This window comes from Ananas comosus, linkage group 6, assembly GCF_001540865.1.
Source record: "Ananas comosus cultivar F153 linkage group 6, ASM154086v1, whole genome shotgun sequence".
Classification (NCBI taxonomy): Eukaryota; Viridiplantae; Streptophyta; class Magnoliopsida; order Poales; family Bromeliaceae; genus Ananas; species Ananas comosus.
In genome coordinates, this window is record NC_033626.1 from 11,307,603 (window position 1) to 11,332,953 (window position 25,351).

The 25,351-nt window shown below is 38.0% G+C and overlaps 4 protein-coding genes across 7 annotated transcripts; all 4 read right to left on the reverse strand.

The window, feature by feature from the left end:
• On the reverse strand, positions 324-1,996 carry LOC109711542 (putative clathrin assembly protein At4g40080). Its single transcript, XM_020234659.1, has one exon. It carries the CDS (start codon positions 1,903-1,905, stop codon positions 883-885), a length of 1,023 nt encoding a protein of 340 aa, XP_020090248.1. The 5' UTR covers positions 1,906-1,996; the 3' UTR covers positions 324-882.
• Positions 4,786-8,858, reverse strand: LOC109711540 (protein DMR6-LIKE OXYGENASE 2-like; the record flags this gene model as incomplete). Its single annotated transcript, XM_020234656.1, is given in 4 exon segments — positions 4,786-5,214; positions 5,322-5,649; positions 6,423-6,664; positions 8,444-8,858. Coding segments are annotated over 4 exon segments (1,110 nt in total). The 3' UTR covers positions 4,786-4,959.
• Positions 15,528-17,199, reverse strand: LOC109711539 (E3 ubiquitin-protein ligase ATL31-like). Its single transcript, XM_020234655.1, is given in 2 exon segments — positions 15,528-16,442; positions 16,444-17,199. Coding segments are annotated over 2 exon segments (1,377 nt in total). The 5' UTR covers positions 16,995-17,199; the 3' UTR covers positions 15,528-15,616.
• LOC109711538 (probable glucan 1,3-beta-glucosidase A) lies at positions 20,158-24,669 on the reverse strand. Of its 4 annotated transcripts, XM_020234653.1 has the most exons (10): positions 24,393-24,669; positions 24,169-24,275; positions 23,943-24,062; positions 22,863-23,045; positions 22,591-22,749; positions 21,968-22,137; positions 21,702-21,854; positions 21,185-21,537; positions 20,674-20,853; positions 20,158-20,517 (listed from the first exon to the last, which is right to left on the reverse strand). In XM_020234653.1, exons 1-10 carry the CDS (start codon positions 24,490-24,492, stop codon positions 20,426-20,428), a joined length of 1,617 nt encoding a protein of 538 aa, XP_020090242.1. In that variant the 5' UTR covers positions 24,493-24,669; the 3' UTR covers positions 20,158-20,425. The 4 variants fall into 4 exon arrangements, with proteins under 4 accessions (XP_020090242.1, XP_020090241.1, XP_020090240.1 ...); XM_020234652.1 differs by having other exon boundaries at positions 21,968-22,086; positions 24,169-24,669; XM_020234651.1 differs by having other exon boundaries at positions 24,169-24,669.

A 25,351-nucleotide genomic window follows, 5' to 3' on the forward strand; every position in this document is an offset into this window, starting at 1 on the left:
CTTATTTCCCTCTCTTTTTAGCATATATCAAGCACAAACCAAACTACTTCCTCAACTCTCAACCACCTACAAGGGGTGTGAGATGAGAGCTGGGGTGGACAGGAAGGACACAAAAGAAGAAAGCTTTGGACAANAAAAAAAAAAAAAAAAAATCTTTTTTGATAGTAAAATCTTAAATATTCAAAATGATGCTGCCCAATGTCAATAAAAATGAATTGAGATGGTGACCTGAAGATGAAGTGGTATAATCCCGGATTTAGACTAGAGTGGAATTCGCGAGCATGCAAAGTAAGAACCCCCAAGTCAAGCCAAAAACAAATGCAGAATAAAACATCCACACCAACAAATCCTTTTAATTTATTGCATGGGCCCAAACAAACACGTTCCCCCGCTTTCGGCCAAATAAATAAACTTTAAAAACCCTCCAAAAAAAACTAAAAAAATCACAATCCACTCCACTCAGGAACACTTGTATGGATTCAATTTCTCTACAACCCTATTTATATACATATCTACCAATGGACCCATAGAAAACAGCGACTTGAGTTAACCGAGCAATGCTATTCGTACACCTAACAGTGAGTGCATATTTCACATCTCAAAGATATATCTTACACATCATCTATTCAATATTCATCTAACAGATAGAAATCACTCACTAATAAAATGATATGATTAATACAAATATTCTATCTGATAGATGAATATGAATGAGATGCTTGATTGGGATGTAGAAGTAGCATTTACCGTTTAGAATATGTAGACAAATAGAATTTATAATAGAGAATGCGAACCCTTCAAACAACAACACCTGCAATAACACACGGCGCGATCGAGTAGTAATCCAAATCCTAGTGCGCAAGCGACGTCGCACTCGGGATCTCACCGTTGGAGCCATCTCGCGGAGCCGAACCGGACAGGACCGGCGCCCAGCGCGGACTCGACCCGGCCCGAAATCCGAGCCGACTCGCTCATCGGCCGCTCCCTCCTCCTCACCCTCCTCTCCTCCTCCCCCTTCGCCGCCACCGCCCCCTCCACCCTCTCCCTGAGCTCCGCGACCGCGCCCCAGAACGGATCGTCGGCGACCGTCCCTTTCCGATCCGCGCCCCCCTCGAGCCGCTTCAGGAGGCACGCCAGCTCGACCGAGTCGGCGAACCCTAGCGAGTCGACCCGCTCCCGCAGCTCGCGAACCCGGGCGCCGATCTCGCGCTCCGCGGCGATGCGGTCCTCCTCGGCGACCCGGATGGTCTCGCGGATGAGCATGTTGTGGAGGGGAGAGGAGGAGGAGGAGGAGGAGGAGGTGGGAGCCGGGGCGCGGCGGATCTCCTCGGCGACGGCGACGAGGGGTTCGAGCTCGGCGACGAGGTCGGGGTTGAGGAGGGAGGCGAGGCGGTCGGGGTCGGAGGGAGCGGGGGGGAGGAGGAGGAGGAGCTCGAGGAGGCGGGCGAACCAGCGGACCCAGGCGGCGAGGGCCCAGGAGGAAGGGGAGGAGCCGAGGGGGAAGGAGGAGAGGGCGAGGGGGTTGTGGCCGGAGGAGGGGTGGCGGAGGAGGAGCGGGGGGATCTGGTCGCGGAGGATGAAGGCGCCGCGGGAGAGGAGGAGGTGGAGGGACAGGAGCGCCTTCAGGGCCACGGCGGGGTCGCGGGTCGAGCGGAGGCGCGCGGCGAGGGCGCCGACGAGGGCGGCGGCGGCGAGGCGGGAGCCGCGGCCGAAGGAGAGCAGGGCCTCGAGGTGCCGTGCCGGGGGCGGCGACGACCACGGGTGGTGCGGGGTCGCGCGGAGCACGGCGAGGCTCGCGGCGGCGGCGGCGGCGGAGGGCGCTGCGGGGGGGGAGAGGAGCGCCGCTTTGCCGAAGGAGGCCGTGTCCTTGAGGGCGCCCACGAGGCCGCGGAGCTTGAGCCCCATGGCGGCGCGCGCGAGAGAGAGATTTTAGGGTTTGGAGGAAACGATCTACGAGTGGAGGAGAAGAAGAAGAAGAAGAAGAAGAAGAAGAAGAGAAAGGTTGAGCGTTGGTTTGGTCAATGGAGTGGAGGGAGGGTTGATCAAGCTTAAATATAGAAATTGTTGCCTGCACCGGGTGAGTATGATGTACGTCTCGTACCCCACGTACTGAAATTACTATTATTAATTATTATGATGATAAACATTTGGTAAAAATGTCCCATTTTGCTCTAAAATTTTTAATTTTATTATTTTGTTTTTTTAATTTATTTAATTTAATTTTAAAATTTAAACTAATTTTTATTTTAATTAATTTATAGTTATAAAAGTTATATAAAATATTTTAATTAAATTTATATAAGTAAATAATGTATTTAAATTTTAAAATTTATAGTTTAGATATGCTCTGGGCGTTTTTATTTGTATATAATTGGTGCTTTGGACTCTTTCATTTGTGTGCAATTGATTTTTCACAATTATAATTTTTTTTTTAAGTCCTACACGTGTTGTAACTTGTATGTCGCATTTATTGAATTGAATTAGTATTACATTATTATTTTGATGCGTTGATCATTAACAAATGGGGTGCGAAAAATCACGGGGTTGTATACACAGGATGCGATCAATAATTTATTAATTTCTCGGTGGGTCAACTGGGGCCGTTTGATTAACAGTTGACTATTCAACTTGGAGTTTATTATGTCAAACGAGTGTGATTCATGGAATCTTCTAGTACGGTATTATTTTTTTTTGGACCAAAAAAACAAAAGGCTACTTCCCGGTATTATTAATTGAATACTATTTTGAACAGATAAGCCTCATTATTAATTGGGTAGGCTTCAAATACAATTTTATACTTTTTCATTTTAGTACCGAATCTTTTACGTATATCACTTTAGTATCGTACAATTTTTTTTTTTTTTTTTTCATTACTACCTACATTCATTTTCTATTAAACAATATACAAAAATTTCAGATATCACATCTATTACTTATTGAATATTCACTTTAGTATTCTACGATTGTCAAAATTTTACTTTAGTACCACTTGGTTTTAACTTTATTATTGATATAACGAAAAAATTAACGAAAGAGATAATAAAAAAAAATTATAAAATACTAAGATAATACATTTTAGGGATAATTGCCTATATACCTCTCGTACGTTTGATAATATTCAATTTATTTCTTTTTTTTTTTATTTCTAAAATACCCCTCATATGTTCTACCGTTATTATAAAATATTCCCGCAGTTATCTCCTGTTAAGTTAACTTGGGTTAAACGTGAGTTAAATATCTACCACAATTAAAAAAAATTAAAATATCAATTTTACCCTTAACTTAAGAGCAAGTAAGAAATGTTGGTGATGGTAGAGTGGTATATTGAAAAAGACTAAAAGTCAAAATACTTTTTTTGTCCCTAACCTTAAGGGCAAATAAGAAAGGTGGAAGGATATATTTGAAAGGGACAAAGATAACAGAATTTATTGACAGATTTTAACTCTAGGGATATATTAGAAATAGGTTGGAACGTAGAAAAAATATATCGGGAGTAAATCAAAAAGTTGAAAACTTTTCAGAAATATATAAGCAATTGCTTCTACTTTTTAAACTACAGAATACTAAATAAAAAATAAAAATTATAAAAGTGATATTTAAAGTTTTCTCTTAATAATTTAGTGAGCTGGTTTAGCTGGGCGGCGAACGTCGCTCTCCTAACAGAAATTTGGAGCACGGAACAAGTGCTCAGAATTGTAGATGCTTTTCGAAGTTTTAAATTGTGGGGCTCTTTTCAAAATAAATGTAGGACATTTCAGGTAACAGTACACTGTACTTAGACACTGCACTATAGAGGCTGAGATCTGGGAGAGGATTAGTTTTAGATAGTAAGTAATGACTCTCTCCAATCAGAGTACTGCTCTAATAATCTTTTATTAGAATGCTTGCCTACCAATCTAATGTAGAAATAATACTATTGAATATAGAATAAAAGAAATAACTCTTTTGGAATCTGTAGCCAATCATGTTATAATTGGTGTAATTTTTATAATGACATTGGTTTGGATTGTTCAACTTTTACTTCTCTCTATCTTAGGAGCAGAGATAGCGTCGACGGTCACAGGCTTATCACTGCGGTCCACGAGATTAAGCAGAAATTCTGTGGACCGCTTAGGATTTTGTCTCCTTTTTATATATATAATATTATATATTTAAAATTAATAAATATTTACGTATATATTTCATGGCTAGGATTACTATACTCTTGTGAGTATATATGTTTTTGTATTTATAAATTTTCGGCAATTAGATGAAAGAATGTACGGTTAGGACGAAAATGATCTTTTAGGATCGAGTGGGTAGTTGGTTGAATAGTATAATTTAATGACTGAAAAAAATTAAAAATATAGATTTAACAATCAAAAACTCATGAGTACAAAAAAATCTATACTCATAGAGGCTAAAACTCATGAGTACAAAAAAGTCTATACTCATAGAGTATAGTAGCCGAGCTCATAATATCATATATATAGAATATTTTCAGCCATCCAAATATGACATAAATAAAAATATTTTTCAACCGAAAAAGTCTGTTTTCTGAAAATTTCTTCCACATTTTTATGTGAAACTAAACAGCCCCAAAAGGAAATATAACACTTCTAAGGTGAAAAATGTAAATAAAATTTTGAGTCGATCTCCATACAAATGCTACGATTTGGTACTTCAATTTTTACAACAGCTGAAAACTATTAGAAAAATTCTAGTGTAATGAAACATCACTTTAAAACAACACTTATATACAGTAGAATCAAGCAAATCCTCAATCAAACCATAGCCGATACGAGATTAAACTTTAACTCCTGTTAATACTCATCAACAAAGAACTTTATACTAATCAATGAAGTATTCGACCAAACACACCAAATTAAATAGTCACTTGATTTCGAAACATCTAGTTCTTATACAGCAGTAGCATCACCTTTAGACCACAACCAACTCTTAATTAAGACCACACAGCAGCTACTCTCTTGCATTCAATCTAAGAAGATCTAAAACTGACTTATCTTTCAGCCTGTTACTCTGCTGGTATTCTATGAAGTCCCCGAACCGCATGCCGCGAAACGCGGCCGGGTTCTTGCTGCTCACCAGCAGAGGCGCCGGCGCCACAACTGTCTCGAGCGACGGGGCGAGCAGGGTCACGATCGACATCCTCGTGCTTTTGCCGCTCAACACCGCTCGGTGCAGCACGCTCTTGTACCTCCCATTGCTAACGATCTGTTCTCACACAGAGATCACCGCAAATTGAGCAGATCTTATCTTGAACTATATAATTGAGCTAAAGCAACACGTTATAGCCCTACGCCTCACTGCTACTTCATTACCTCCATTTGATCGCCAATGTTGACGAGGAATGAGTTGGGGCGGGGTTTGACGGGAATCCATTTTCCTTCGTGCTTCACTTGGAGCCCGTCGACGCCGTTCTGGCAGAGGACGGTGAGGAGGCCGTAGTCAGAGTGCGGCGGGAGGCCCATGGCCAGCTCCGGCTGAGGGCACGGCGGGTAGAGATTGGCGACGAGGATTTGGAAGCACGAGTTGAGATTTAGTGCCAGCGTCATGCCGGCGCCGTCGAGGCCCAGGCTCTCCCATATCCCCTTCAGGATCTCCGTTCCTAGAGCTCTCATGCGCGTTGTGTACTCTTGGGAGATATCCCTGCGAAAGCAAAATTGCGAATAATTTCTCGGTTTTAAATAACACTTATTCTTGATTTTAAATTTCGGTTTAATTGCATTACTAGTTCCTACACTTTTAAGCTTTTTGAATTTGACATTCGTTTTTGAATTTGACATTCCTACACTAACGCTTGCTTTTGTGTTAGAAAAAAAACCCGAAAAAAAAGGAGAGAAAATTGTTATATGCACCACTGCATCTAAAGCGAAATTTGGTTAGAGTACAACTAGTGCAATTTACGCGGAAATATTTTGTGCAAAAATGTACAAATAGTTGGCCTCCCCGGACATGGCAAATCTTACTCGTGAACTTTTAATCCAAGCAATTCAATTTCGAATAAAAAAACAAATACGAAATCTATTTTCATTTCAGTAATTCTCGTAACAAAATTTAGCCCCAGCGGTACGTAACGCATGACATGAATTGGTGACGAGCTATGAGAGATTTGATTCACAATCAAATTGAAACGGCTCAGAATACGGATTTAAAGGATCTACTAAAGGGTCCTGACCCTATTCAAAATCGTAACTCATAGATCGGAAATTCCGGCATGATTCTAATTTGTATTATAAAGGACATACTATTCAACCAACCACCATCTATTCAATCTTAGAAGATCACCATTATTCTAACTGCACATCTCTTCCTCCAACGATCGAAAATTTATGAATATAGAAAAATCTATACTCATAAGAGTATGGTAGCCTACTCAATAATATATCACTATTTAAAAAGAAAAAATAAGATAAGCTAACCTAAAAGTGGGGGGCTTGGCGGGTGAGTGGAACACCGGGTGCACTATGATCTTCAGGTAATCCCTCCAGTATCTTACTTTATCGACGGCGGTATTGAAGCTGGTGCCGACTCGGATGGGACTCATCACACGCACGCCGTCGTCCTCGTACTCGCCTTTCTCCTCCGCTGTCAGATCGAAGAATTCCGCGAACGTCTGCTTCATCGCCTCCGTCAATCCCTCGCATACGCCGTGATTCACCACCTGCATTTCGCAGCTACATCATATATATATATATATATATATAGAGTACGGCTACTGTATTCTTATGAGTATGATCGCCCTCGTACTCATAAGTTGTTTTCGATGATAGAGCTTCCGAATCGACGATCCATACCGTTAAACATTATCTAGAGCATTTAAAACTTATAAAAATTAAATTTTATAATTTTTCGATATCATTTACCTTACGATCAAACGGTCACAAAATTAACAATTTTTAACGGCCGGTATGAGATATTTGCTAGTTTAACGGTGAAAAAGAATCGAAATAGATTGAATTTTTGATAGAAAATTCTATTCACTATCTAAGTAAAGATCGATAACTCCGATCTTAAATTGAAGGATCGGATCGTCCATTTTTAGAATGTCATTCGATTTTAACCGTTAATTTTATACTCGTTTGATGGACTTTATAATGATTTCGAAAATTTATAAAATTTATTTTCTAGAAGTTTCAAATATTTTAGATCATGTTTAACGGTGTGGATCGTCGATTTGAAAACTGCAACATCGAAAAAGAATACTCATACTAGCGGGAGCATGAGTATTCAACAAAAGCTACTATGTCGAAGNGATCAGGGGGTGCACTCGGCCCTGCCTGCTCAGGCATCTCAGCTGGTGTGGAACGGTCCCACGTCGATGGTCGATCTCGGCGTCAATACATGGCTACCTGAAATCAAAACAAGGGTCAGATACAAAACACAATCAACTCTCGACCCAATTTACAAAACACAATCAACTCTCGACCCAATCAAGCGAAAGTCTAGAAGGTTGCCCCTATTTCTCCTTAAAATTATGCCGTCTGCAACCAACATAATTTTCTTGGCCGAAACAGACACTTCTTTAGTCACTTACTCCACTCTAGGAGGAGTTAAAACAGTTCAATCGCTGACTTTCGCGATAAATCACGCCTCTCGCATCTTGCCTTCCTAAGATTTGCCAAATTAAGGTTTCCTAGGTCCCAACGACCTGATTCTAAGCTCTGATACCAACTTAATCTATCACGCCCTGGATTACCGCGTTTCCCCGAGCATGCTAACAGACCCGCAGTATACAAAGAAATTTCTCCTCTATACGAAGCGATAGCTGTACCTGTAAACAAAAACAAGCTACAACCACAAGGTAAGAGCTGCTAAACTAAAAACATATATATATATATATATATATATATATAAGACAGCCTCATGTGCAGAAAATTTCGCATGAATAGCTCCAATCAGCTTCGCATGTGGATGTACAAAAAAAGTTATTTTGTGCAACATTGAACCCACGGGGTACGAGACACACTCGGTACATATTTGTAGGATTTTTCTATTAAATCGACAATTAAAAGTCATTTTAAAATGGATCCTTAGTGTTTTTTTTAATACATATTCAACAATGCAATTTATTTATTTTAGTTGGGATAATTTTAGTGATAAGTCTATTAGAAAAAATATTATCAATAGAATTGAAAATGAAAATTTTGTTTGTGAGATTCTGTTAAATTAGCTGCTATATATGACTTCTTAGTAAGATTGCAAAGATTTAGCTTCTGATTTTGTTTAAAATAAAAATTGATACCAATTAACAACCAATAGCAAGTGAAATCATTAATTTTAGCATACTTTTTAAGCCAACAGATCAAATAAAATAGAAATTAAAACAAATAAAAGTAAAGAATCTCCTATTAAAAAGTTAAAAAAGTGTAATTCCCAAGGATTTTATATAGTAGAGGGGTCTCTATACATTTTTGAACTTCTTCTAGAATGAGACGTATACCATGAAGAAGCCCCAGTCTCGGCACGCCCTGCCGAGCTCCCGGACGACCTGCGACCGTTGATCCGGCGAACCGTTCACAAGCAGATCAAAATCGACGGCGGGGATCTCCTGATCGGCATCGCAGACGGGCTCGAGCTCGCCGCGCTCTCGGGGGTTGTGCGACACGAGGAACTGAGGAAGAGACGTGAAAGACGGCGCCTCCGATAGCTCTTTAACGGAGCTGGGTAGAGATCTGGAGTAGCAGTTCTGGAGAGAGGAGCTGCAGGTGAAAGCTTCAGCAGCCATTTTGAGAAGCTGATGAAGCTGAATTGTGAGGAACAGATCCAGAAAAAAAATAATGCTTACGGCGATTCACACGTGGGACCATTTCCTTTATTATTTTTATGGCTTGAAAATTCGTGTCATTCTCATGATGTTTTTTTTTTTTTTTTTTTTTTTTGGGCTGAGAACTCACTAGATAATTGCAAGAGCACATGATCTGATGTTGAATGCAAGAGGGAAGTGACAAAAGGGCATTAAATTGCAATTGATACAGACAAATTATAAAAAAGAAAAAGGTGATGGTAGCTGTTTTGGCAGCAAACAAGGGCAACAGCTATGTGCCTATTTATTTTACTGGAATTGAGATTCTAATTAAATAGAATTTTAGTTAGTTAAATGAGAGTTCACATAAATTAAATTTATTCTTTTTTACTATTTGCTTATAAATTTATTCTTTTTTACTGTTTGTTTGAAAGATAGTTAATGACTTAAAAATTCAAGATACGAAGTTAATGACGTAAAAGTGTTTCTATTTTTTGTATATCGAAAAATATTGAATTCACGCGTGTTAATATTAGACGGGCAAAATAAAATTTTCCGACATTATTATTTTATTTTTTCTGTCTCTTCTTTTTCATAATTGATTTCCGACGAGAGTGAATCAAAATCAATTAATTACAATATTTTAAAAAATTTAAATTGCCATCAAATTCATATTATGGTAAATTAAACTATACGATAAAAATAAATATTTATGATTTAAAACTATTTCACCCCTTTCTACTTCCCGAAAAAAAAAAAAGAGGAAACATTAACCTATTCTTTGGGCCTACATATTTCCATGATGACATGAATCTCAACCATTGATTATTTATGCGTAAAATTATTATTATTATTATTTTTGTTGTGCACGATTCTTGGGCAGGGGAGTTTACGTGTAGCGATCTCAATGATTGAAGTATGGATATGCACGATCGGAAATTAGTCTTAAAAATTTAAGCCCTTGTTTGGTTGGGAGTTAAGGGGTAAAATAACCTCTTAACCTCTATTTTATCCCCAAATATTCTAAAAAATGGGTGGGGTTAGCTACCTCAAATAAATTATCCTGAGTTAGCTAATCCCACCTAACCCAACCAAACTCCAACCAAATACAATTTTCTATTCATAATAACCCATTATCTTTCTTATCACACCTACTCCAACCAATCATTATCCTTCTTTATCAATCATTATCTTTTTATCCCACCTATTTCAACCAAACACTATTTTTCATTATTCTAAACTAACTCCAACCCCCAACCAAATACAAAAAAATTTTAACCCCACTTTAACCCTGAACTTAACTCTATCCCTGGAATAGCTACTTTTTCCTTAACCCCGAACCAAACGGAGGCTAAAGGTCCAAAAATTCCATACAAAGCTCCTCATATAAAAATGCATGAGGAGCTGCATATCAATTTCCTTCATCTAAATATTAATTTTAATAAATCATCAAACAACATATCCTTTCTCTAATTTGAAATTTACTTTCTAAATGAAAATAGTTTTGATTCTTGGGCTGAAAATAATCGAATTAACTTTTCATTTTCTGAATAACCTATATTAGATATTTATAACTAGCTATAACATTGATTTCATACCAGAATGAGGGCTAAAATATGAGTTCCATTTGAGCCCTCGATATTAATTTGTTGAATATATCCTAAAATATTAAGACATTCTTTTTGATTAATTTAAGTTTTCATAGTAGCTAGTTGTTTTGTATAGTGCAAGAGCAGCAGGTTTTTATTTCAAATCCTACGAGACTCCTCTCTTTTTTTAATTAAATTTGCATTTGTTAAATATGAAAATACAAAAATACTGTTCTCTAATAGCTTAAATTTTTAGAGAATAACAGTTCGTTTATATTTTTTAATATAGTATCAAAATAGGAAATTTTGAATTCGAGTCACGTCATACTCCCAACATAATTGACTTCGTCTGACTTAATTAAAGTCCATGTCTTGTACCTATCAAAATATCATAAGTCCAGATGTAAACACAGTTCTCTACTAGCTTAAACTTTTAAAAAACAACGATTATTTCATATTATTTAATAACGTTATATTAAGCTATATTTCATTCTGATTCTACCAGGTAACTAATACAAATGGTATTTGTTTTACACTCAGTTAAAGTTGCCCAAATTAACCATTGGGCCCCCAGTTTTGGGGTCATTCTTGGACCATGTCCTTTTCCTGGGCTGGTTCATCAATTATTCTTCGGTTACCTGTAGGTATAAACCTAAACCATATTCATTTGAGCTTGTGATCACTTGGTCCAAACAGGTCTGATCTTACCAATATTTCCTTATTTGGGAATTTCGCAGAGAACATGCGTTACGTTACGTGTGGTAAAAAAGTAGAGAGTACTTAATTAAGACTCATACAGAGTCCTTGAGAAGAAAAAAAAAAAGTACTTTTGATTACAAGAAAAAGGAAAAAGAAAATATCACATTGATCATTTTCTATTTTTATATAGGTTTTAGGAAAGATTACTAACTGTTGGCAATTTTTCTTGAATTCCTAATTTATACGTGAATAATGCACATTGTAACTTGTAAATACATATAATAAAAATAATTAACGAACTTAGAATATGAATCAATAGGGATAATTGCATATGGCTTTCTATAAAAATATTAAATAGCAAATATATTCCTACAAAAAACTTAAAGTTATCAAAAATTTTTTCCCTCCAAAAGTCCTCCCGTCTACAAATATATTATTCTGTTATCAAAATTTAGGTAATTGTGAGTTAAAACAGCGGACTATCTGTTACCAAAATTTAGATAACCGTGAGTTAACAATGCTGACCATAGTTAAGAGATAAAATAATATTTTCACCTTATGTGTATATAATTTATATTCTAATATTGAGTCTCATCATCTTTCTCCCTCTCTCCACTTTATCCAAAACGATAACAAGACCTATGGCGGCAGCGATGTTGAAGGCGAGACCCTCAACCACGATAAAAATGAGGTACGCTGCATGTGCCCTGGCGAAAGTGAGGAAAGAGAAAGAAGGATAACTTTTTGCATGCGTAAATTTATAAGGACAAAATAGTTATTTTACGCATCGACTTTTAAAAAGCTCAAACTGTAAGTACACATGTATGAAGGAATCAAAACTTTTAGAGGGATCGATATATAATCTGATCATTTAAGTTTTGTAGAAATTTACCTATTATTTAATACTTTACGGAAACATGTATAAAATTAACCCTAATTAGTACGTTGCTCACATAATTGGCAATCATTGTATGTTACAATACAAAGCGTCAGCACATAACGTTCACTCTGATTTGTTCTTATCAGTTTTTAACAAATCCAAGCTTGGCCCTTTTGTATATTAATTGCCATGCACTTTATAAGCTTTTATTAAATTAATTCACATAACTAACATCTGTTATTATTTATTGCATCTCGCTTGTACGTAGTTCACAAAAGCAAGTAGATTATAATTAAAAACTCAAGGAACTTAACATATAGATATACTAATGTGAAGCATACATCGTGTGCAATATTCACTCACACACATAAAATATAAAATGAGGTCCAAATGTTTTCCTTAGAAAACTTATGTAACATCAGGGGCACTCTGAATTAATTAATTCTGATCGATCACATCAAATTTGACCAAGCCCAAGTCCAATCTTATTAGTATCTTATGCGTTCATACACATTGAACAAATTTACAAGTGATGACATCTGTTAGTTTTACTATAAATATTGGAAAAAAAAGAAGAGTTAATCCTCCTCCACTTTCATATCCCCTTGCATCTCAAATAAGCATAAAATTAATTCTGAAACAATTATCAAAATTAGAGGATGAATATATGCCTTCTGAGAAATGATTTAGCACAGAAAACATGTTACATTTGATGAATAACATGGTAGTTTTTAATTGCCTAGCTATTTGAGTTTAGCAATAATTGCAAATTTTTAGTCCCTTTCGGTTGATCAAATAAAACTTTAAGATACTGTGATACTCGAGAAAATATGAAGGCATAAATTAAAGTTAACCAGCAAATGAAAAATTAACCATTCTTCGGATCCTCTAAAATAATAAAGTGAAAACATACAGAACTTATCTAAACTATGAATTATTTTGAACTAGCTATTCAATTTTTCAAAATCTCACTTGATTTTACTATCAAATCTTTCAATTTATTTAATTTTAGTCAGTCAAGCATTTTGACTTCAAAATTTGAATGTGTTATTTATCTTTATAAATTTAGTTGGTATATTTTATGCAACACTCGCAACTATATATTTATTAAACTAAATAATTAGCTTAATTTTAAATTCAAAGAATTGTTGGCTCACTCAAATTATATAAATTGAAAGACTTGATAGTAAAATTTAAAATTTAAAATATTAAATAGTTAATCTAAAATGATTCATAATTCAGATAAATTTAATATATTTTTTTAAATAATTATAAAATAAATTCCTAATTTAAATGTTGGTTTTGGTCAGCTGTCCAAGTCTAACACATGCTAGCCTGTTCGCACTGGACATCTTAAATTAATTTGGACACTAAAAAGTTTTGTACATTCAAATACTTAAATAAAAGACATTGTCAATCATTCAAGTGTAAATAAGTTAACCAACAAGACAAGGGCATGTTCCTCTACATGGTCCAATCATCCATTCTCCAATTTATCCTGTACTTTTTTTTTGAAAAATCATATATTTTTTTCCATGCACTTTTAAAGTGCTACACGATTTAAACGTTGGAAGTTAATTTATTGCACTGATCAACAACCAGTGTCCATTAGTGATAATATAAATATATTATTAGTGAACTTTAAAAGGCAACAAATCTCCAATATTGTTTGTTGGTGGGTCATTTGGGAGATCAGAACCGGTATAATTTTCAGAATGATTAAAAGCCTGATCCTTTTCTTGGAATCCGAAAGGTTAAACAGCTAACGTACCAATGGGTGGAATTTTTTCCTGATCGACGTTAGTATGGCCAATCAACTGACGTATCTGTAACATAGGGTTTTTTAATTTATTTTATTTTATTTTGTTTTATTTTATTTTTTTCGCGCCCTTCTCGGGGCCTCTGTTGTCTCACCCATGTAGCTAAGTTCACTTCTCCATTGAATGAAGCGGGTAGCATGCTAGCTTTTCCTGAAAAAAAAAAAAAAAAACAAATCTCCAATATTTAAAGCTTTGGGACAGCAAATCAAGAGCACAATGCTCTCTCACTGTCTCACAACTTACTCCTACTGAGTACTAATTTTGGAAACACATGCCTTTCAAGGAAAAATATTATCTATTTCTTTTAAAGAATGAATATTACCTTCCACTACTTATCATCACTAAAAATTTTTTTAACAAGCATATATTAAACGAAAAGGAAAAGATCCTACATTCCTACCTGGGGTATACATAGCAGGATTGATTAATTTGCAGCAATTGGTTTGATAGTAATGCTTTAGGTACCTCTTATGCGGCCTTTCTGTAACCATTGGCGAATTAATTACACTAGATAAAGCATATCTATGCATTAGTGACTTAACAGTAGATTTTTAAAGATTCTCGCTGTAAGTATGTTTTTTGATTTTTAGAACCAAATAGGAAGCATGTTTCTTTTTTTCAATTTTTAGATAATAAGAAGTAGAATAAAACTACTGTGTTATTAGGAGCACAGCAGCCCGTGTGATTCTAAGTTTCTAATTATGCATCAATTTTGATGAATGGTTAGGTGAGAAAAAGATAAGATATTAGTGAGAAATTTGGTTTCTCAATTTCTCTTTTTTTTTGAATTTCTTTTCAATTTTTCGTTATTCTCTCGCTCTAATCATCCATCAAAGTTGATGAATAATTAAAAACTTAGAAGTATAAGAACTGTCGTACTTCTAATAGTACAGTAGTCCTACACATAAAAAGTATTGTTTGATCAGCATTAATTCGAAAAAAGGAAGAATACTTGTAAGCAAATTATGCTAAGTGGGAAGAAGTGTCAATGTAAACCTAAGATGGTAAGACAGTCTGACCACAATCACACCTTCCAAATTTTCTCTTTTCAACTCTTCACCGCCCCCTGTCGTTGCCGTGACTGTGAGCGTTTGCCCATTCACAAATGATCACAAGTCGTCGCCTTCCCACGACAGGTAATCCCCACATTTAATTGTCGATTCATCGACAAACACAACTTCAGCGATCGATGGATTTATACGTGTATTCGGTGATTTCGTGTGGGAAATCGATCGGATTGATTTGGGACACAACTTCAGCGATCGATGGATTTATACGTGTATTCGGTGATTTCGTGTGGGAAATCGATCGGATGACGAGTAATGACATGTTCAGCGATTGAGCTCAATAGTCGCATTGAAGTTTTAAGTAACAATTGATTGATTGGGTGGACCCATGCAGTACACGCGTGGAATCTGTGGAAGCAATACATTTAAAGAGACCTTTTTTCTTTTTCTATTTTTTTAAGAGAGATAGGTAATACGCTACCCGCTTCGTTTATTTCATTTAGAAATAAACTTAGCTGAAAATGTGAATCAATTAGAATTCAAATTTGAGTATCAAATACCAACCACCAAATTATTTGCCACTTACTCTAGGAACCGTCAGTAATGTATATATATCGTTGTCTGAAAATTATATCTATACATTTTATTGCTTATGACTGATGAGCAAATATTCTTATCACCGGCTCACAGCCAATGCGGCTCTCTCCGATTTGATCAGGCCCGTTCAACTGTTCCACTCACCAAAATCCAGCGCCTAAAAAAAAATATATATATATATATATATACTTTTAACCGATTAAAAGCAACTTTCTTACTTTACGAGTCTTCTATACAGCTCTCAAAAACGACGGCTCATGACTTTGGCGACACGGAAACTAGCGGTCCCCGCATCGCCACGTCATCCTATCGATCACCCCAGTTTCGTTGTACTGTGCGTGTGTCATAGTTTGAGAATTGACCACAAAAAAATCTGAAAAAATAAATAAGAAAAAAAGAAAAAAAAGGAAAAGAAAATGGTGTGTCCACGCGATCACACTCGCCGCGCGAGCGCCGCCGTGGACGACAAAGCAATCGAAGGGAGCGACGGCGGCGGCGAGCTTGCCCCTCGTCGAGCCATCCCCCTCCCCCTTCTTCACCGAGCCCTCTACCGATCTCCTCCCCGATGCCCAGGCCGGAACCCTAGCGGAGAACGTCCGCGTGAAGAAGTTAGGCCACCGCTCCGATCTTCCGAGGCGGACGCTCCTCCCCCCGCGGCTGCTCCCCTCTCCGCCGCCGCCGCCGCCGCGGTAGCCCCGCCGCGAGCTCTCCTCTCCGCCGCTCGGGAACGCGAGGAGGCTCCGCGTCCGCTTCAGCCTCCCCGCGGCGACGATCTCCCGCCGTACGTGCTCCGGGAGCCGGAGCGTGTACCGATCGGGGTTCCCCTCCGCCTCCGGCGCCGCCACCATCGCCGGCGCCGGCGCCGTCGTCGTCGTCGTCGTCGTCGTCGTCAGGGAGTGTCCGGTCGAGTGCGAGCGCGGGAACCGCGCGGGGCGCCGCCCCGACCTCGCCCGCATCGCCTGCCTCTGGCTCCCGATCCGCTGCAGCTCGATCGCCTCCTGCTTCCGCCGCTCCTCCTCCCGCTCCTCGTCCGCAACGTCGATCACCACCTCCCCTTCTCCTTCGCGCGCGAGGGGGGTCGGCTCCGCGGCATCCTCCGCTCCGGACGAGGTTGCAGCGGCAGACGGGGCAGGTGACGTGGGAGGCGAGCCAGGCGTCGATGCAGTCCGGGTGGAAGGCGTGGCTGCAGGTGGGGAGGAGGCGGAGGGTCTCGTCGTCCTCGAACTCGCTGAGGCACACCGCGCACTCCAGCGACCCCTTCCCGATCCGCAGCTCCTTCACCTCCGCGAACGCCAGCGTCGGGAACGTCTCGAGCACGGCGGGTCGACCCGCTGGGCGCCGCGACCGCGCCATCACCCCGCCGAGGGCGCTGACGCCTGCGCGGAGGGAGACGCCGCCGCCGCCCGGGCCGAAGGGGTCGCCGCCGCACCGGCGGATGTAGATGGAGAAGAAGCCGAGGAAGAAGAAGGCGGAGACGAGGACGACGATGAGGATGGCGACGGAGGGGTTGAAGCTCGCGGGGGGGAAGTAGTCGTTCATGGCGTCGGTGGAGGGGGGCGAGGGTTGGGCCATGGCGCGCCTCGACCCCACGACGAGAAGCAGCGGGAGGAGGAAGAGGAGGTGATGGGGAAGGCGAGTCCCGTTCCTGATCGCCATGGAGAGCCGCGCGCGAGGTGTTTCTAGAAGAGTGTAGAGGTAAGAGGGAATAATAGCTAGCGAATGTTGGCGCGGTTTATAACTATAACTAATATATCGAAGGAAGGGGGGAACGAAGTTGTGGCTTTGGTGCTAATATAGTAGGAGCCTACGAGGGAGGGGAAGAGGAGTTTTTTTTTTTCTTTTCTATGAAAAAAAAAAAAAAAAAATTGAGGGCAAGTCAAATAGACATTTGGTGCGGGGACGACCGGGGATTAGTAGGTCTGGGTCCGACGCGTGGGGTCGGGGCTCAACACACGTGAGAGTCCCGTTTACGATTGGCACGTATGTATGTATGAAATTAATGAAGGGAGAATAAATGAATGATATATGATCAGCATCATTCCCGTATAACCCCCTCACCTTCGTGGGAATTACGCGGTTCGTCCGAACGTGTAAAAGATGCTTGACGATAGGTTTTCACCAACTTTGTTTCCTAATTCAGGGAGCTGGGGTGGAATGCAAAGTTTCCGTTGGAGAAAGCAACGGTGGCGGAATTTGGGTTAAAGTCTGACTTTCTGGATTGTGCAGTTTGGGCAGTCAAGGACGGCAGCTGCTGCTCCTCCTGCGGTCGGGCATCTAAAGATTCTAGAGATGCGGCAGTAAGTCAACAGCAAGAACGTGAGAAGGGAATCGGTGGGTTCTAGAAAAGCTCCAAACTCGATCGGAGCCATCGAGGCTGACGCAACTCGATCCGCAGAGAGGGTTTTTTTTNTTTTTTTTTTTTTTTTTTTTTTTTTTTTTTTTTTTTGTTGTTGTTGTTGTTGTTGTTGTTGTTGTTGTTCCGCTGCACATGACGGCAGCGCCTGCGCATGTACACACCCAGTCAGCGGCCTCAGGCTGCGGCTGCTCACGGGAAGGTGGGTGGGTGTTTCTTCTCATTGCCAGCCGTACCAGCCCCACTTAAATATCAAAAAATATTTATATTTTTCGAAAAAAATAATATACCATCCATTTTATTTATTTTTTTAAAAATAAATATAACTGAAAAAATTAGATTTCAAATTTAAAACCTCGAATATCAACCATCAAATTTTTTGCCACTTGTATTAGAAACAGTCGATCATATCGAAAAATGTTAAGTGTATAATCGCAAATAGATTGTAGAATTACAACTATCGGTACAAGAGTTTAAATAATTATTTTAAAATTTTAGTACTTCAAGAAAGAAGAGAGTGAAAAGATAAGTGTTAATTTTTTTTTTTTTTGAAAGAGATATACCATGCTACTCACTTTCTTTTTTAAAAAATAAATAAATTTAGCTGAAAATATAAAATAATTAGATTTCGAACTTTAAATCTCAAATACCAATCATCAAATCTTTCATCAAATCTTTTATTTCTTATACTGAAGATGGCCGGTGAAATTCTATATTTTTGGACGATCAAACTATAAGTTTACAGCCAAGAGAATCCTAGATGGTTGGAGAGAGGCGAGCTCATTCAAATACGGAAGTCGTTATTTTCAAGCTGCATAACAGTGAAGCATGAGTTTCCTTCCACAGGTGGTATTTAAAGTTTATCCTAATTGTAAATTGTAATAATTCTACTGTAATAATTCAACTGTAATATAATTTGAAGTTTATCCCAAAACTATTACTTTGTGTAAATTGTAATAATTTAACTGTAATATAATTTTTAGCAAAAACTTCAAATAAAACCATATGGTTTCGCACTTTCTCACTTTAATACACTATAGTTTAAAGTGTATCACTTTCGTACCCTGTGGTTTTATTTTTTTCTTTTTGTTATCCTCCCCACTATTTTTTTTTTTTAAATCAGTGACAAAATTAAAACTAAAGGGCACTAAAGTGCATATTCAATAAACTATTGGTGGAGAACCTGAAGTCTTTTTTATACATGATTTAACGAAAAGTTAACAAAATTACTGACGAAAAGAAAAAAATAAAATTATAGGGTACTAAACTGATACACTTTAAACCACAGTATACTAAAGTGAGAAAGTGCAAAATCACAAGGATAGTATTTGAAGTTTATCCTAATTTCTATCCTCCTACTTGAAAATACAAAATATATTTCTATATACTTTTTAAAATTTTTTGATAACCGTCAATACGAAACAGATTTTTAGTAGTTACATAACATCGGTTTATACCAACCATCTTTAGACTAATTATTAATTTGGATGTCTGAATAGTTTATCTAACAGTAATTTGTGTGTTATAAAATTTAAATTTATGATTCCAACTAGAAGCTTGATTTTAATTTTTTTTAAAAAAAATTTGACGACTATGGTTAATGCGAATACCTTCATTTTTCTCGCAAAACTGATTTATCTAATTCTGAAAAAATAATTTGAGATCTCATTTTTCTTCGAGAACCTTATCCTCTCACCTATCACATAACAACTGGCCCTTAACAATTGTACCTTAATGTAGAAAATTACATTGTGTGCACATCAGGTCCCTTTCGCTTGCCATGCACGAGATCCGTGTTTTTTCTGATAGTAAATTTTCCGATGTGTTTTCGTCGCGATGCATTTTTTTTATCACAATCACAGTTACAGGTACTTTTTTTGTGGATAAGTATAACAGTGGCATAATTTCGACGGTCCACTTAATCTGCAAAAGTTTAATCCCTAATTAAACGTACCAACATGAATTTATTATAGTCAAAGCAGGTTATTGCAGAATATCACAGAAGCGACCATTGAAACAAGCTCTCAAAAAACTTTAACCCCTTACTAATCATGTAATCATCAGAATCATGCTTCTTTTTTAACCATCATTTTTAATATTTTGAATGTAATCCACATCCAAATGCTAAACTTACTTTGTCCCTTATCCTCAGATTACAAGATAATTTAGCTGGGGGGAAAAGATTCAATAGAACATTCTCTTAAACAAACAAACGCAACTTGAAATATGAAATTGACAGGTACCAACAGTCAAAATTTCTTTTAAAAAAATCAACAGTTTGTGACATGGATAATTAGGACCGGCAACTAGATTTTAGTATTAAATAATAATTATTAGTTTGAATATGGCATGACAATTTGGATAGTCATTGTAATCGGACAAAAACCCGATATTAAACGTAAATTTGCCTGAGTTGACATAAGCAAATATTATCAGCAGTTCAGTAGGACAAAATTTAGGATCAAATTTAAACCAAAACCATCTATTAACATTATTCAGTCATGTGTATCAAGGTAACTAGCTATAAGACTTTATTGCTAAACTTCTTGAGAAAAAGAACGTTTCATGCTAGTAATTCTCTTCACAAGATATTTTACAGATAATTGGATGATCATGCAATTTTAAAAAATATGCAGTATAGTAATTTATGTGGTTTACGGATTAAAAAAATTAAAATCTCAGAAAAAGAAAATATATTTGATAGAAGGAAGATCCGAAATGCACGCTCGCAAAGTTATCCTGTCACACCAGATAATATCAATAGGTATGCCCCACATACCAATGCAAGAACCAAAAGGTAGTTTGGGCGTTTTACCGACGATTTACCTGCAAATATTTTGCAAAATTTAAGATCAGCGAGATAAACTTGTTGAAATTCTCAAACTTTAGTTAGAAGGATTATAATTTATAACTGCTAAATCCGAGAGAACAAAAGAAAGGGCCTGCAAACAATGGGGTGAAATGAGGTGCATGTATGTATACCAAGAGAAAGGTACTTGTTCTTTATATTCCACTCGAAATCCCAATGCACTCTATCATTTTTCAGGGTCCAATATGACCAGCCAAAGGAGGCATTGTTATAGACATCTAACTGGGCTCTTCCAAACAACTGATATTGAATCTGCGACGCGTTTGGTACATTCCACTCATTTACCCATTCACCTAACAAGATATACAACGCATGTATATTAGGCATAATTGTATAATAAGAATACCAGACTAATAATGGGAGAATAGCGATTGTGTGATTAATAAACCACCACACTGGATCTGTTTAGGCATGTGCATCCCAAGCACGTATTCTTTTAAGAAAATCCAATAGAATTACAATCTAGAACATTCAATATAAATTTATGTACTACTACATGGCGGCAAAGACCATTTTAATTAGCCCAAGACTTAAAAGGATAATAAAATAAAATAGGTTTGTGAGATGTAATAAGCTTCTCTAATGAAGTAAAAAAAAAGTAAATTTTGAGCCAGGTAAGCGTACCAACAAAGACAAGAGGCCCATTTAGACTATTCAGGGCTTGCAGCTGTGGTGCTCTGCTTTTGAATATAAACTGAATATTCTCCAGCGCGTTGAAGTTGTTGAAAAATGGATCAAAGAGGTTATAATAATGTAGATCGACAACAATGTTTGAAACACCAATATTTGCCTGAAAAAGCTCCATAGGGTCTGTATTTCCTATTCTCTGGCACATTATAACATACGCTGTAGATGAATAATTTCTAACAATTTCGTACCCTCTCCTGTAAAAAGAAGCCAAAACATCCAGCGGAACAGCAGGAGCAGAAGGTTCATTCAAAAGCTCGATGCCTAACAGAGAAGGATGGTTTGCATACCTTAAAAAAAGTAAAGTAAAAATTAATGTGTTGTTAGTGAGAAAATAGATCATTTTGTGCAATAAATTGGTAAATATATTTTGATTTCAGTAGGCATAGTTGTTGAAAAGGAGAAAAAAAATAATAACACTTTTAACCCTAAAGCACAATGAGAAAATAGGTACCTTGCAGACAAAAAGTCAATGACATGCAAAGTTTGTGAGATGTAATCTGGTGACGGCCAGTCTACTGAACCATCTCTGCTAGCACTATGTTCATTCCCATTTTGGGAGCCCGGAGCAGCATGGAGATCAATGATGCACTTCAAGTTATAAGTCCTGATATCAATGTAATGGTAGTGTGTAAATCGATTAAAATCTCAAAAAGTCATAGCAGCTCCGAAGCGTAAGTACATATGTCCGATTACAGACTGTCAAGAAACTACACCTACTGTGCCCACGAAAAAGCTCTGTCCAGAGCGGCCAAGGATCCTCCAACAAAAGGAGCTGGTGGATAAGGATCTTGGGCAATCCACCATCCAACGGGAATCCTAACCGTGTTTATACCACACTTGGAGAGGAAATCAAAATCACTTGCAGTAATAAAGCTGTCTCTATGTCTCTGCATATTGTGTAAAGAAAGTTACAAATGCTGAAAAAGCAACGCAAACATGCTTTATTTTGTTGATTTATAAGAAATAAAAGTAGCAAAAAGATGAAATGCATTTCTTAGTTAAATTCTTGAGACTTTTACATATATATACCGGCAGAACCATCTAGCTACATATATAATCTTGTTCAATTTTCATATATACCCCTCGAAAATGCAGTTTCTGACAAAAATATATTTACATTAAGTTGCAGGGTCATTCAATCATGTGAGAAAAATATGTATTAGTTTTATGAGAACCCATATTTGAAACAGATAAATTTGTAAATAATAAATCAGCAGGGGGTATACACTTAGATATACCAAAAATTTTAAACCACCAAAAAGGACGTGGCGCACAGAAAAGATGCATGATGATCAGTATTTCTCCTCATAAGTTGTCAAAAAATTGTTTATCAAACTTACTGTCAAGACGTCACTGGCTTGGTTGTACCCATATCCATTGGCAAGCTGGTAGTCTCCGTGCAAGGTATTGGCAACAATTATCATTTCAAATGTCGCGGAATTATCATCCCACCCTGGTTCCAATTGATAATTTGAAGTAAGCAGATTATCCATTGTCGCCTAAATGAGATAGGCAGATGTTAACCTCTTGTGCATGGTATTGATTCAGTGCTTAAGGTCGCTGAAGTACTCTACTGTAACTATCAAATGCTCAAATTGAGACCAGGCAATACTTGCACATAGCCTCCAGTCAAAAGTTTGATGTGAACTCTTGCATTATTTCTTTCAATATAGAAGGTTTCAGTCATTGCTGGTGTATCTGCCGTTGCTGTGATTAAATCACCTCCACTGTTTGATGTTAAAAATTGACCATTCAAGCATCGAAACTGAAATTCTTTGTCGGACACTCTCCAGAGCTGGTATTGTCAAAGGAAAGAGGAAAAAAAAACAAATTAGATATAGCCATAATACTCTCTCATATTAGCAACGAAAATTACATGAAGAGTAAACGATTTTAGTAGAATAAAGAGCATGGAGTATGAGGAGATTTGCAAAAACCACAATAAAATGAATGAATATATAGCAACATAAGGCGATCCAAAATGTTTGATACTTCTCCCGATATTCCATAGCTGATATCATTGATACAAATCTCCATGCATCTCTTATATATTAAATGTAAATGTAATTTCAGTATCTATGGGAAAATTAGTCTCCTAAACATACAATAGTTCTCTAATCCTGTGTTCCTAATTAACATAATGGAAAAGTGACATAATTTTATTTTTCAAGACCCAAGATATTTTGTTAGTTTAGCAAGAAAAGATTTTTCAGGTCTCACCAATTTATCCTACCATTCTACTAGATCTAGTGGCCAGTCAAGGTTCGAGTTATGCGATCCAAAGATCAATCATCTAATACGAGTTGATAGCACAATTCCTTGAATGAATCCTGCATGTAACTTTGAGATGGGATTTTTTTAAAAAAATCACAATGATAATCAAGTGTAATATATAAGGAATATGCTCTTCGTGAAATGCAGCCAAAAATCATCTGGAGCCTCTTTATACCATGGATTTGATTAAAGAGCCAATTATCAAAATTGTACATTAAAAGGCAATTAAGCAACAGTCAAAAAATAATAATAATTTCTCCACATCAGCAAGGCAAGCTCGGTGGAACTAACTATTGTTCAACAGGGAAATGCACCTCACAAAACAAAACCATTTAGCCTAGAAAAACAATGCACCAAAAGGAAGCCTCTGGAGCTTTTAAGCAAACACTTTGCGGGCATTCTGAAACAGAGCAGAGACCTTGAAGGTCTCCCACGAAGACGCAATATCCCGGTCCACCATCACATTGGAGCCTCCGCCGCCGGCCGCGCTAACGAACTTCTGAAGCACCACTGATTTGAATTGCACTTGGGTACCATCCTGAAACCAAATCCCACAACAAATATATATATATATATAAATAAATAATCCATTTGCTTCTCTTCACAATGGTGAAAACCAAGAACAATTCTAGTTCATAACATACAAGCATGTCTCCATTAGGGATCCCATCAAACAGAGAAGGCTTAATCCACCCTTCCACCACAAGCCACCCTCCCAAGTTCACTCCCCTTACTTTGCTGAATCCATGTGCTAAAAACCCAGAAACAGAGCATGACCACAGAGAACACAGGATCAAAACCACACACACATACACGCACACACAGACACACACAAAGTTGCTACCAAAAGAAGAGTAATGGGCCTCACCTGATGAGGGGATAAATGGGAAAAGAAACCAACAAAGCATGAGAACAGAAGATACCCACGCCATTATTAGCCTTCTCGGAGGTGGAGGAGAAAAGGCCATGGACAGAGAAAGAGTGGGGAGAGAGCGATGGGGGGAGGTGGATTAACTCATTCTCCTATACCTTTCTTACTCTCAGGTTTATACCAAGGAGAGCTCTCTAAGCATGAAACCATGGCCATTATTATATTGAACATATCCATTTCCATAGATTAAACAATGGTGGAGAGAGAGAGAGAGAGGGAGAGAGAGGGAGTGGGGGTTCTTAAACTTTGGGGAATAGAAAGGAAAGAGTTGAGGAAATGGGCTGGGCTTTTAGTTGGGCCGAAGACAACAGTTTTCTAGGCTATGAGCCAGCTCATGCCTGTTTAGTAGGCCCAGCAACTGACTGGGATGCAAACGGAATGGATCCGAGGGCACGAGGCGACCCTCACCTCCCGCTCCAGGTTCTTGATAGGTCGGAGCAGATTAAGGCTTCGTTTGGAATTGCGGGGAGATTACATTACGTGCGGTGAGAAACGACGATGGAAAAATACCATATTTGTTTCCGTACGTAATATTGCGTTCCGCATATTGTTATAAGTCGGTTACGATATATTTTCTGCGGTTCCACCGGAGAACGCAGAAGCATATCCCTATATATTTTTTTCTCAACTCCATTTTATCTAATAGCGTTAGATAGAACTTAATACCAAACTAAGCTTAAGACATGTTGATATTTATCATTTTTTTTCGCCTTCACTTACTATTCGACTGAGGACGCGGTAATAATTTTTTGGCAAATCACACCAGATTAAAAGAAGAAACATATTTCGCACGGATTAGTTATTATTTTTATTTTTACGTCTATTCAAAATAGATTGGGAAGGAATTTCCACCAATTTGCATCTCCACCTCTGAGTGATGGTAACTGGATAATATC